Below are 13,310 nucleotides of genomic sequence, written 5' to 3'. Positions count from 1 at the left end.
TTGACATAGTCTCAAAAACTGTGCCACCAACGGTTCTACTAATTTAGGTCACTGTTTGGGCCTTTCACTTGGTCCAGCACAACTCAAACTTGGGCCCAATTAGACCATAATTGAGTTGGCCCAATTCCAACCAAATTATGCCTAAAACCTATTTCGATCTAGATAATTATTATAAAGCTAAATCAAATATTGTTTGGCATGTCATTGGTTCATCGACGCCTCTTCTGATTTTTTGGCGCATCGTCCTCTCTTGCGGCCTAGTGCCCAATCAGCCAGTTGACCTCCGAAACTTTGATTTCCTTGTCGCAATTTTTGCTCTTCTTGGCCCAATGCCCGAACCCATGGCCTAAAGCCTTCTATTGAAACGTCGACCGATCCTTCGGCTCGACGTCTAATCTTCTAACATGTTCCACTTAGGCCCAATATGATTCTTCCTGTTTTAATTATCTCTACATGATCGAAGCTTCTAACATCACTCATAACATAGATTAGATCACAAACATATTAATTTATTTTATCATCAAAATCCGAGATTCAACAGAAAAATCATACAACATGTCGAAAGCTTTGTAAATATGTCATTGATTTGTCAAGATAAGATTATTTTAGGTCAATTTGAGTTGATATTAAACCAAAACAATGTCAACTTATAAAAAAATCAGTGGGCTTAAAACTGGGCTGAATTGGGCCTTTAGAATGCTAAATTGGTGGCCTAAAGCAAAACTGGGAGGTGGTACCACCAGGCCTAAGTGGTAGTACTACTTGAGTCTATCAATAAATAATTGTTTATGCTTGTCAGCCTTTCCGATGATGGTATCGTCTATGACAGATGGTAGTACCACCCATAATTCAAACTTTATAGTAGTAGTACTGCTAAAGTCCAAAATTATAATAGCAAAAGTTGCGATGATGATATCATCTAATATTAACGATAGTATCACTCGTACCTCCAAATTTTAGAGATTTGAATTTTTTTAGCTTCATTCTTAAAGTCTTTTGGGGCCTATAAATACCTCACTCAGGCTTGATTGATGGAGTATCCATTCCTGAGTTTGTGAAGTATTATAGTTTTCTTTTTCCTCCTTCGTAAGTTTAGTTATGATACTAAGTTGCAGAATATGAGAAATCTCTTATAAAAAAAGGAGCATGCAGGTTCTCTCTTAAGCCTATAAAAGGAAGAAAAATTTAGTAAGAATAATTGATCTTTACCTATTGGAAAAAAGATCGATAATGAAAATCAATGACCTCGAGATAAGAGAAATCGGAAATGGACATAGTTCAACCAAACTACTATAAATTGATTTGTATTCTCTCTCTTACTTATAACTTTTGTTTATGATTACTTACTTTTTATTTAGTTAATTATATTTTCGATACAGATTTTATATCAAACTTTAAGATCGATTAAAATTTATCATAGCATTAATTCACTTAAGATCCTAACACCTCTTGGTTGCTGCTGGCCTGCAAAAGTTGCTAATATGCATTTCAATAAATTTAAACTTGATGAATCTAGACCTTCCGATCTAATTCCAAATTCATATTTTCAAATGACCAGAAACATTATCACAGTTAACAGTCATCAAGAAACATGTTACCGGGATCCAAATCCACAAATCAATATAAACATGCAAGGATCAATGTGCTTACGTACACAAAACAAGTGTATGATACTGACCAGCTACCACAAAGAAGATAGTCATCGTAGAATGCTTGCAATGTTTAGATGCCTTCGAGGGTTTAGTTTCTCCCGTCTCTCTAAGAAGATGATACAAGAATTAGGTCAATTGAATGTGAGTGACGTTGAGAATGGAAACAGAGGCTTGGTAGCAGTAGAATTTGCAGAAAATCTGACAAAAAAAATTTGAAAGATACAACAATAATCTCAAGGACTTGTGATGATTAGTTGTCCTATGATGTTTGAACGAGCTTTAACTTTTGCTTTTCTCAACTTTGGCCTTGATCTTTTGCTCCAAGATAGCTTTCTCAGTGTCAAGACTAAACATCCTGTTAAGTGCATGCATGTTTTCAAGGGTCTCATCCAGAGTCCTGCCATCCGTGCCATCACATCTCAAGTGCTGCAGTGGGCCATGAAGAAGCTTGTTAACGATACCGCTGCTGAGCTCATCAACTGCTTTTCGCAATTTCTTTGTTAGAGCATCATCACCAATCTTTTGGAGACATTTCTCGAGCTCAGAAGCCCGAATTCTATCAGCATAGGATCTGAGCTTCTTGATGGTTGGAACAGTCTCCAGAGAGTCCCTCCATGCCTCAAACCGTTTCAGTTCCTGTGTGATTATCGATTGAGCTTCCATTGCCTTCCTCAGGCGATCTTCTTTGTTGGCTTCCACAACTTCCTTGAGGTCATCGACATTATACACTCGAGCATGTTCGACATTGGAAACACAAGATCCTACATTCCTGGGAACTGAAATATCCACGAAAAGTCTTGCGCTCCCAACTGCCTCACTTGCCGGAGGAAGAGCTTCAACATGTTCTTTCAAGAATAGGGGTGTCTCAGATGCGGTGCTTGTGAAAATGACATCCGCCGCAGCAGAGGAGGTGAGCATTTCAGAAAAAGGTCTGTAGATAATTTCGATATCTTTCATCTCCTCACGGATAGCATCTACCCTCTCTACTGACCTGTTCACAACCACAACCCTTTTGCACCCTTTTGCAGCTAGATGTTTGATCACTAGTTTCCCCATCTTGCCTGCTCCAATCACCAGCATCCGTGCAGATGCAGAATGGGACTTTGGAAGCTTCATAAGAGCCAACTCAACTGCAGCTGAACTTACAGAAACTGCACCGGATGCTATATTGGTCTCACAGCGAACTCTTTTTCCAGCTGTGATGGCATCCTTAAACATCCTGTCAATATTTTTCCCCAACCCTCGGCTGCCTTGCCCGACTCTTACAACTTGTTTAACTTGAGCAAGAATCTGTCCTTCTCCAAGGACAAGTGAGTCGAGCCCTGCTGATACCTCAAACAGATGTCTCGTGGCATCACTATCGAGAAGAACAAAAAGATGTTGTCGGAGCTCAGCCACTGGAATTCCGCTTGTCTGAATATGCCATACAAAAGCACATGATTAACAATTGATGGGCTATAAACTATGCTCAAAATACCAGTTTGCTTTTGCAAGGGAAAGATGAATGGCACCACAAGTCAGAAAAAAAAATTACACGATTAAGTGAAAACAGCTACCTTTGCCATCCAATCCATCACTTCTCTGATTCCAGGATTCCAAGACAAAGCAACTACATATATTTCCATTCTGTTGCATGTACTGAGAACTGCAGCTTCACTGATATGATTCAAGTTGCATAATTCACCAATAGCACGAGGCCATTGTGCCTCTGGAACAGCAAGCTTTTCACGCATCTCGACTGGAGCTGTATGAACACTAAGACCTATAACAGCTATGCTGCTCCTTTCCTTCATATATCCTGCAAAAAGATGAAGCAGAAGAACATTAATGGATTGTGTTCACTAATCATCAGAGTCCACTAACTTTATCACTATCCCCGAGCTGCCAAAACGCTTGCACTGTTAACCTTTGTGAGGAAATTCATGTGAGAGAAGTTTCACTTGCATGACTCAAAAAATATATCAAGGCAAACACAAGAGATGATCATAGAAAGAAATTATTTACCCGTAAGAAAACAGGTCTATCAGGAACTTAAAGGTGCTACAAAATAATAGACACAAAAAAAAAAACAATCCTAGATGTGAAAAGCATGTTTCTCAAAGAAAGAAGACAGCTGAAGCATCTGCAACAGCAGCACCTATGATGCTTCTTTTCCGATCATCATTAACAAAATAACCATCCGAATTGGTTAGTGCATTGTTGCACATGTGATAGTTTCTCATTGAATATGATGGAAATTTCTTCTTTAAAAACAAAAAAATTTCGGAGCAATGTTTTCGATTACGAAAATCCAGCTACTATTTTCCTATTACAACAAGAACGGAACTGATGCCAGAATTAGTGAATCGATAGTGCCTAGAGAAGCTCCAAGTAATAAGAAAGGGCACAGGAAACATAAACACAGACCAGTCTAAGATCGCATTTCTGTTGGCATTTCCACAAGCACCAAGTAATCGCCATCTCGTCGTGATATTGATCAAAATATACTAATCCTAAATTAAAAAAAATCAGATAATGTCATCCGTGTACATTAATTTCATCACATCAACCACCAGACGTACTCAATTAATTAGAAATTCCTGTCAGAAAATTCTGCAAGTTCTGCAGACCTTCTATTCGTCGAAAGAACGAAGCCATTCATTTCTAATAGAGAAAGAGGTGAAAGGAGAATGGGCAAGCGGCTTACGGTCGGCGGAGATCTTGAACTGCTCGAGGGCTCCGGCGGACGCCGACGCCGACGCGGACTTGGACTTCTCTTCGAGATCCAACCGCACCTCGCAGCGAGGGCTCCTCCGAGGAGCAACCCTCCGGCTCCCACCGTACGCGGGGCCGCCGAAAGATCCAATCGAACACGGCGACCGGGAGGAAGAGCTCCTCCGGAGGAAAGCCTCGGCCTTCCCCGCCCCCGCGAAGGTGATCGCCACTCCGCTCGTAGCCGCCATTACAGACTCCAGCAGCAATAAAACACAGATCAAAACCCTGTTCCTCCGCAGTCAAGAAGAAGAACAAGGCGAATAAAATGGATCTCTCTCTTGTCGATCGATCGAGAGGGGTGCGAGAAATTCCAAGCGAGTGATTGAGATCGGGGAAAGAAGGAAGCGCTGAAGAGCACCGGCGTGCGTCGTATCGCTTCGTCTCTTCTCCTCCCTCCCCGTCTCTCCCCTCTCGGTTTCCTCTTCGTTGCGTGGAGATGGCAATGGAATGGTCAGAAGAGGCCGTCGAAATGAGGGAGAGAGATAGAGCGGTGTGGCCATCGGCTGCTGTGCAAGTGGGCCCGAAGAAAAGAAGTGTTCGCAAGCACTCTCTTTTCCTACGGCCTGCAAACGTTACGCGTCTCACTTGGCTGACAGTTGTCGTGGGTCCCACATTAATGTTTATCAATCATTGAACGGGTAGTGGCGAGAAGTTACAGTCATCTTCTTTTTTATTAAAAGTCGGTGGGGTCACCGTGCGCGTGGTGAGCGGATGGGAGATACGGATAGCGGAGGCGGGTGTTCCGGGCCCTCTCATTGGCTGCTTTCCCTACGCGCTCTATCTCGTCACCCGCACCCGCACCCGCTCCATGTGTTCCATCTCATCCTTGATCAAATTATGTATTATTATTTAACGATAATGGATATATATATATATATAGGGAATAAAGCCCATATAGATCATAATTTGGGTTGACAAAGTGAACGAGTTAGGTTGCTATCTTCAATTAATTTTGAGAGCTGTGTTTGCCCACCTCAACCAATAGTCAATAAATCATCGATAAAATAAATGGTCGCATGGTCTTCACTTTTATGCTGTACCCCTTTTGGTCAAGTTGGATCCCAGGCTTGGAATTGTGATGATGATGATGATGTCGTGATGGAGTTGTTGATCAAAATATCTTTCTTAAAAACATTCCGGATGTTCATTTCTTGCCGCACATCCAAAGCACGATAAAGAAGGAACGGTAGGTTTGGCTATAGATATAGAAAAGGAGGGAGTTTTGTTCTTCTTGCAGTTGGGCTGAAGTCTACTGCTTTGACAGGAACAACATGTTAATGCATGCTCAGGACTCACCAGCCAAAGTTTCCATGCCGGGGGAACTGCAGCAACACAACTGTGTTACTGCTCCCCTTTGTGTTTGTTTGCATGACCAACAACAACAGCTTGGAAGGATCACAGCTCCTCCTTCACACCCGTCGCGGCACTCTTCGTACCCACGGAAGAAGCTGATTCCTCGGAGACCGACGCCGGCCTTTCGATCTTGAACGGGATCTTCGCGTGCTTCTTGATGAACTTATACAGTGCCTTCAGGGTTCCATCCGTATCGACTAACATCTGCAGTGTGGAAGTAAACAAGCGAAGGTCATGATATCCATCCTGGAATGATGGTAAACAAGAAAGCAAGAGAAGCACAAGGCATCAACAGTACAACTACGATTCACTTACCGGGTCAGAACTCTTGTTTCCGGCTGGATAGAAGAGAAGCGTGGGGAAACCATCAGCCTGAAACATTTAGTCGAGCATGAAGACCTGCTTCACGTCTGCCTAAAACTCATCCAGAAAGTTCGATTGAATTTATACAATAGCCGCCCATAAGGACCTTTTAACATTTATATGTGCATCGAAGATCAAATACCAAGTTGATCGAAACATATGACCTTGGCATGAGGGTGCTCATTTCTGGTGCCTTCCATTTTCGCTATGACTAGCGACTCGACACCCCGTACAAGCTTCGCAAGCTTGTTAAATGCTGGTTCTAGTTCTCGGCAATGCTCACACCATGGCGCGTATATCTGAATTAACAACAAAATCGTAAATGAGAACGGGTAGTCTCGGCGTAGAGTACCAATTATTTCACCTCAAGAAGAACATCCTTCGACTCATCCAAGACGATCTCTTCAAAATTGTTTCCAACCACGATCTTCACATCCCCATCGTTCTACGAACATCAACGATAATATGGATGCTGGATCAGAGATGCCGATGGCCAATAGATATAGGCTGGAGCTGGAAACTGTGTGACGACTTACGGTATCAGGTATCGGGTCCGATTTGTAGAAGGGCTTAAGCTTGCCTGCCAAGAAATCCTCAGCAAATTTCTGACTCAACAAAACAAACCAATGTGAATGTTAGAAGATTGTGATTATGCCGAATGATGCGATCGTAATGTTGTTTGAGATATGGGCGTAGGAGACATTGACCTTAATATTATCAAGTGTGACTTCACCATCAAGCATAAACTTCTTAGTATCTTCATGTCCCGTGTAAGCCAAGACCTATATAAATCTCAGGATGTAAATAGAAATTACACCAGAAGCAGTCAAATAAATATTAAGAAATATGAAATCAAATCAGAGATTCAAGATTCAAGTGGCTCTTTGTTCATGATATCACTATTATATATATATATCCCGAATTAGAGATGCAGTGGGTGATTTTTCAACCTGTGTAAGAACTCTTACTGGAGTCAAGACATACAACAATCGCAGTTATCAAAATAGAAGAAGAGCGACAAGAGTTGACAAATGCATTGTCGTGGTTAAGTTTGAAATGCCTCTGATAAACAAAACAACAAAAATAGAGGAGTTGGCGATGGGAGAATTATTACCTTCGGACCGTCTTCGGTCACTCCAAAGTAATCCAAAATTAGTGTTCCGATATCCTCATTGTCCATCTCCACATATACAAAAATAAGCTTGAGACAAAATAGAAAATGTCGCTAGTCAGGCGTTTTTACAACAAAAAATAATTATATATATATATATATATATATCGATGGCTCAAAAGATAACAAGCTGAGACAGATGAAAAACTAAGGAAAAATGTTGTAAATGACACACAACTACTCACTTATAGTTAGTTCATAACTTACCACCACCTATTGTCATATTTTCACTTGCAAAATTGAGCATTGCAAAGAAAAAGAAAATTGAAACTTCAAGCGACAAACTAATTATAATTATACCATACTAATGCATTATTTATTACCTCCTTTAAGACAAATTCTGAAAGTTCATTAGATTGAAATGAGAAGAAACAAAAGTGTATTTTATTCAAATGAGAATTAGTCAACATTCATAAACTGCAAAGAGAGAAGTATTAGCACCTACCTTTCCCTTGAATAATTTTGCGGCCTCCTGGAATGCTGGCATGATGATCTTGGAATCATTTGACATTGCAAAGAGCAAAAGCTGACAGAAAAAGATTACAAGTCAATTTCTAGACATGAATAAAATTAGTCGAGGAAAAGGAATAACATATTTCAGCTTGGTAAGGCCTACCTGTCTTTTAATAGGATTGTCAAACAAGTCTTGGCCAGTTTCCTTACTAAGAACGGTCACCAAGGGAAGCTTGTTGGCGATCACGAAATCAACAATTGCTGCCTTACTGAATTGACCATCTACGTGAATCGAAACCACAGTGTCAATAACCACCTGTTATGCTTTCAGTGAAGTATTAGGGACTAGAGATGGCAAATAATATAATACTCTACCTGAATATACAAAAAATTCATCATATTGTTGATGTGAATGCTTTTGGAAAAATGCATAAATATTTGTAATAATAGAAGAGAAAATTATCTAATATGAAATTATTAACGCTGTACTTTCTTTCCGTGGATGGGGACTAGCTGGGATAGGAAGGGGGCAAGCTTGAGGTGTCAAATTTGGTTGATCCCAACCCAATACGAGACGGGTCGAGCAGGTGCACCGCAGGTACAGTTTTTGAAATTGCCATCCCTAGCTGGTGGTACATTCATATCGTTGGAAAATTGAGTTTACCGTAGTAGGATATCTTGTCTGCCTCCTCCTTCAGCAATACTAAAGAAGGGCGTTTAGCATCAGCATCGACGTGGAAAAGTTTTGCAACGTCAGGATTCACTGTTTGGTAGAAGTTGATATTATCTTCAAGTTTCGAAGCAGCGGAAAGCTCCTGGCTATCAGCGCCCTGAAAACATCGAAGGAAAACAAAAGAAGACGATGCGGAAGAAATCACTTAGCTGATGCAATTGTATCACAGACATCCGAAAAACAAAAAAATGTTAGCAATGACCTGACATTAATTATGTCCAAAAAATATAAACCATATTTTAAAATCTTTCTGATTCATGAATCCGTGGTTTGGGAAAATTTTTCATCAAATGTCCTCCCTCAATAGAAGTGATCTTATTGTTGGAATTAAACATGTTCAAGTTTGATTATTGCATCAATAGAAGTCCTCGATTCATCAAAAAAAAAAAAAAGAGAAAGATTAAACATGTCCTCCCTCAATAGAAGTCCTCTCATCAAAAGAAAAGAAAAGAGGTTCATTGCACCAAGAGAAAAATTCATTACATCAAGAAAAAAATATATTAAATGTATATGAAATGATAAATTAATTTGGTTATTGGTTCTTTAAAAAATTTCTTAAATAGAATGGTTCATTTTGAATATAATTAATATAATGTATCTTTGGAAACTATATAAACCTAGGTCAAAAAATAGATAGGGTTTCTGAAATTATCCTACTCTTCCTCTTTTTGATAGGTCAAAAAATCTATTCATTCTTCCTATCAAGATCAACACTTATTGCAACCATGAACTAGATCAGAAGCAGTGCAACATATGAAAATATGTCCAATTTTTATTCACTAATCTGATGATAAAAGCCACAAGATAAACATTTTGTTCTTCCAATATCGGAACCTAATTTACTGAAAAGGCATAAGGTTCTTCTCGCCACTATGTGTTTTTGGAAGGTAACCGTGTAGGGTCTTACCCCTTGCAAGCAGAAAATTTATCTCCTTGAGGACAATTCTTGTCACCTAATCTTATTATACAATGTAATTTATACTCTATCCTAGAACTCAAGTTTGACATGTTTCTCCTGATTGGAAACGATTTGGACTTGACCACCTTACACTTTGCATCAATCTTTTGCACATCATGCACTTGTTTCTTTACCTATATTGTTCTCTTTCAACAGTAATGTTAATTGGTTTTTAGGTATTTATATTTCTCAAAGAACAAATCAGCACTAAGTTTACTAAGGTTCAAAACCAAGAGGGCTGAGGAAATTACCACCAAGGAGTCAAGAAAGCCCAGAACAAGTCTGCTCTCAGAAGTCAAGATCTTTTCTGCCTCCTCAGCTGTCATTATGTTCTGGACTCCAAGTCCAATCTTCTTCTTGATCCAGGCAACAATTGCATCCCTGCATCGACAATGCACTCATCAGTAGAAATGCCATTGCTCTCGATCATCTGATAAGCACAGTGTCCAGCTATCCCTAGGCTTTTATCTTAGCGGATCAGATCCAGGAAAAGAAAGAGCTCGGTTCTGTGTCCCATGACGCCTACCTATTCCTCTGGCCGGGGTAGTCCTTGTGGACGCCGTCGCCGAAGAAGAGCACGGTGGGGTAACCCTGCAGATCGTACTTCTGCGCGAGCACGTTCGCCTTCGTGGCGTCCACCTTGGCGAGCACCACGTCCTCGCCACGGAGCGCCGTGGCGGCCGCCGCGTACTCCGGCGCCAGGGCCTTGCAGTGCCCGCACCACGGCACGTAGAACTCCACCATAACGTGGCGCTGTTTCCCCATGAACTCGCTGAAGTTGCCGTCCCCGAGGACCACGACGTCCGTTTCGTCGAACACGGGGGTCGCGTCGTGCGCTCGGCCGTCGAGGCCGCCAAAGGCGCCGTCGTCCTCGGGGTAGAAGTCGCCGGCGTGGGGAGGCTTCTCGCCCTCCTCCTCTTCGTCGAGGAAGCTGAGGTCCTCCTCATCGAGGTCGGGATTGCCGCGGACCTTCGGAACGGTGGAGGCGGAAGCGAGGACGGCATGCACGAGGAGGAGGGACGAGATCGTGAGGGCAAGGAGGAACGCTCGAGACGCCATTGTTTCCACCTCCAGGTGCCAGAGAGTGAGGGTTGTCGACGCGAGGTGGCGTCGAATATGACGAGGCGAAGAGATTTGGACACGTGGGGAACAGCACTGACACGGTGACGTAAATAAGTCCGCTTTTGACGAGTCATACCGCCACGTTTCATGCGTCAGCTTTCTGGGCGGATGAAAACGGGCGCCACACACGAGGCCACGGAGGGACCAACTCCATCAGAAAAAAGAACCCAGATCTGACCGTTGGTTTCAGATCGAACGGTAAACGATTGGCATGCACGAGTTGCGTACGGTGTTCCACTTGCATCGCATGGCTCCCTTTCTACGCTTTAGTTTAAATATTAGAAATTATTGTAATGATATTAAGATAACAATATTTATGAACCAAAAGACCTCTGATATCACTTGTTGGAAAATGGAAAAATAGAAAGCAGACAACAACGGAGAAAAGAAGTTAAAACTTTATCGTGGATGCATATCCAATTCAGATGCAACTGCTCCACATTAAGTCTTCCAAGAAAAGTAATCGATGACTCCACGCAGTGCGTCCATCCGATCGAGGCGATTGTTTTAATGGGCTAGTGACCAATTGTCTCATCCATGCTTTTAAATATGGAAGAAAGCTGGGTGGTGCTGTTCCTTCTCTATTCGGCTTGTCTACCGACTGGCAAAAGAGAATGCAGCTGACACTGCTCGATCGACATTTCAAATTATATGGAAGGTTACCTTTCGTCACAGCTTCACTAATTTGTCCTTGTGGTGAACTGATTCATTCTACTTGTCTCTCCAAGAAAAACGATCACTAATTACAGGCAAAAAATATATCTACATAGAAATATTTATTATCATCGTTCGTCAAGTTAGATCACATAGTTAAAACCTTTAATCACGAAAAGAACATACATATTCATCACTAAATTGCTAATTTTTTTTTGGTTACGAGTTGTATTAATGACAAATTCGGTCAAATTTTATCAGTAAAGATACATATTTCTGACAACATTTATCATAATATTTTGGTAATTTTAAATTTGAATAATTTGGTGCAATACATATGTCTGATTTAGTGACATTTTTGTCAATAAATTATATTTTAGTGGATAGCATAAATTTGAAGATCCTTTTTTTTTTTATTGTAATGGGCCATGAAATCGGTATGGATGACAAAAGTCAAAAAAACTTGATTGACTAGCATATTTTTATTGCAGGTACGAGTCGAAGTGGAAGCGGAAGTAAAAGAAAGCGCAGAGAGACGTCACAACACCCAAATCCAAGGTGAACCCCAGAGACGACATCCAGCATTTTTAAGAGCCATCTCTTTTTATCTACAATTCCATGCTCCACCGACGACCTTCAGATCGAGGAAGACGAACCCAAAGCCTTGGCGCCGCTGGCTCTAAGGATGTACTGGTGGTAGGCTGCAGCAACAGCGGCGCCGATGAACGGCCCCACCCAGAACATCCACTGCAACGACATCAAACGAATAGAAGATGCCTGTTAGCTTCTAATTCAATCGGCGCGGGAGGACGAATCCTCCTCGCTTGGATTCAGTTGCACCATCAACATGATAACTCGGGAGGTTTCGTTGACCGATTGCTATGACCGAGACCAACACAGATGCGCATGAAACCAAGTGAAAGCGGCACCTGATCATCCCAGGCCTTGTCCTTGTTGTAGATGACGGCCGCTCCGAAGCTCCTCGCCGGGTTAATGCCGGTGCCGGTGATCGGAATCGTGGCCAAGTGGACCATGAACACTGCGAACCCAATTGGAAGAGGAGCAAGAACCTGCAGAGACGATATTTAGGGTGAAATCTGTGGATGATGTGGAGAACGAGGAGGGGGAGGAGTGTGGTGAGAGTTACCGACCGGGACGTGGGAGTCGCGGGCATTGCGCTTGGGGTCAGTGGCAGAGAAGACGGTGTAGACGAGGACGAAGGTGCCGATGATCTCGGCGGCCAGGCCGGTGCCCTTGGAGTAACCGTCGCTTAGCTCGTTGGCGCCGCCACCGTAGCGGACGTAGTAGGCGGACTGGAATCCCTTGACGAGCCCGACGCCGCAGATGGCTCCCAGGCACTGCGCGATCATGTAGAGGAGGGCGCGGACGAGCGAAATCTTGCGCGCCAAGAACAGCCCAAACGTCACCGCGGGGTTGATGTGCCCACCTGCGGGAACGCAGCCGGTGCACGTCAGCGATTGTAGAAGAAGGGAAGAAGCTTGAGACGAGAAGGAGGGAGAGCAGACCGGAGATGCCGGCGGTGCAGTAGACGAGGATGAAGATCATGCCGCCGAAGGCCCATGCGATGCCGAGGATGCCGACACCGCTGCATGCGGCATCCGTCGGGTTCACGGCGGGGTCGGACTGGTGCTTGTACCCGATCACGGTGGCCACCGTGACGTACAGGAACAACATGGTGGCCACGAACTCCGCGATCGCCGCGCGGTACAGGGACCACTTGGTCAGCTCCTCGGCGTCCACCAGCGGCTCCGGCGGTGGGTCACTGTAGTCCTTCCCGCCGTACTCCCCGCGCCCTCCGGCCTCCACATCCTTTGCCATCGATCGATCAACTCAGAACGAGGAAGAAGAAGAGGAGGAATAGCAACACTCGATGTTGTGCACTCGGGAGAGGAAGAGATCGAGCTATTTATGGGTGTTTGGCGATGAGTAGCGACCACAAAGAACAGGTCTATCCTCTCGTACGTATTCTTCCACTGACGGATTGTTGTTTAAAGCTTTATGATTTGCCGCCCATGACCGACTAAATGCTCATCATTAGATCATCACCATCATCAAAAACAAGTTGGCCAACCGCGC

The 13,310-nt window shown here is 43.0% G+C and overlaps 3 protein-coding genes across 3 annotated transcripts; all 3 read right to left on the bottom strand.

Moving 5' to 3' along the window:
* Positions 1–1,594: 1,594 nt before the first annotated feature.
* LOC135632031 (glutamyl-tRNA reductase 2-like) lies at positions 1,595–4,866 on the bottom strand. The gene is made up of 3 exons (XM_065140317.1): positions 4,339–4,866; positions 3,209–3,450; positions 1,595–3,065 (listed from the first exon to the last, which is right to left on the bottom strand). The coding sequence occupies exons 1-3, from the start codon at positions 4,592–4,594 to the stop codon at positions 1,932–1,934; spliced, it is 1,632 nt and encodes a 543-aa protein (XP_064996389.1). The 5' UTR covers positions 4,595–4,866; the 3' UTR covers positions 1,595–1,931.
* Positions 4,867–5,603: 737 nt separating this feature from the next.
* LOC103974209 (protein disulfide isomerase-like 1-4) lies at positions 5,604–10,510 on the bottom strand. The gene is made up of 12 exons (XM_009388971.3): positions 9,964–10,510; positions 9,689–9,818; positions 8,411–8,576; positions 7,910–8,028; positions 7,739–7,819; positions 7,237–7,323; positions 6,830–6,904; positions 6,659–6,727; positions 6,487–6,567; positions 6,287–6,421; positions 6,075–6,131; positions 5,604–5,963 (listed from the first exon to the last, which is right to left on the bottom strand). Exons 1-12 carry the CDS (start codon positions 10,494–10,496, stop codon positions 5,802–5,804), a joined length of 1,695 nt encoding a protein of 564 aa, XP_009387246.2. The 5' UTR covers positions 10,497–10,510; the 3' UTR covers positions 5,604–5,801.
* Positions 10,511–11,676: 1,166 nt separating this feature from the next.
* On the bottom strand, positions 11,677–13,109 carry LOC135631353 (aquaporin PIP2-5). Its single transcript, XM_065138956.1, has 4 exons — positions 12,740–13,109; positions 12,365–12,660; positions 12,143–12,283; positions 11,677–11,960 (listed from the first exon to the last, which is right to left on the bottom strand). The coding sequence occupies exons 1-4, from the start codon at positions 13,050–13,052 to the stop codon at positions 11,850–11,852; spliced, it is 861 nt and encodes a 286-aa protein (XP_064995028.1). The 5' UTR covers positions 13,053–13,109; the 3' UTR covers positions 11,677–11,849.
* Between the last annotated feature and the right edge of the window lie 201 nt (positions 13,110–13,310).

The sequence above is a fragment of the Musa acuminata genome, chromosome BXJ3-2, assembly GCF_036884655.1.
Source record: "Musa acuminata AAA Group cultivar baxijiao chromosome BXJ3-2, Cavendish_Baxijiao_AAA, whole genome shotgun sequence".
NCBI lineage: Eukaryota > Viridiplantae > Streptophyta > Magnoliopsida > Zingiberales > Musaceae > Musa > Musa acuminata.
The sequence above is the reverse complement of the archived record's forward strand: the minus strand, read 5'-3'. Positions and strand labels throughout refer to the sequence as shown.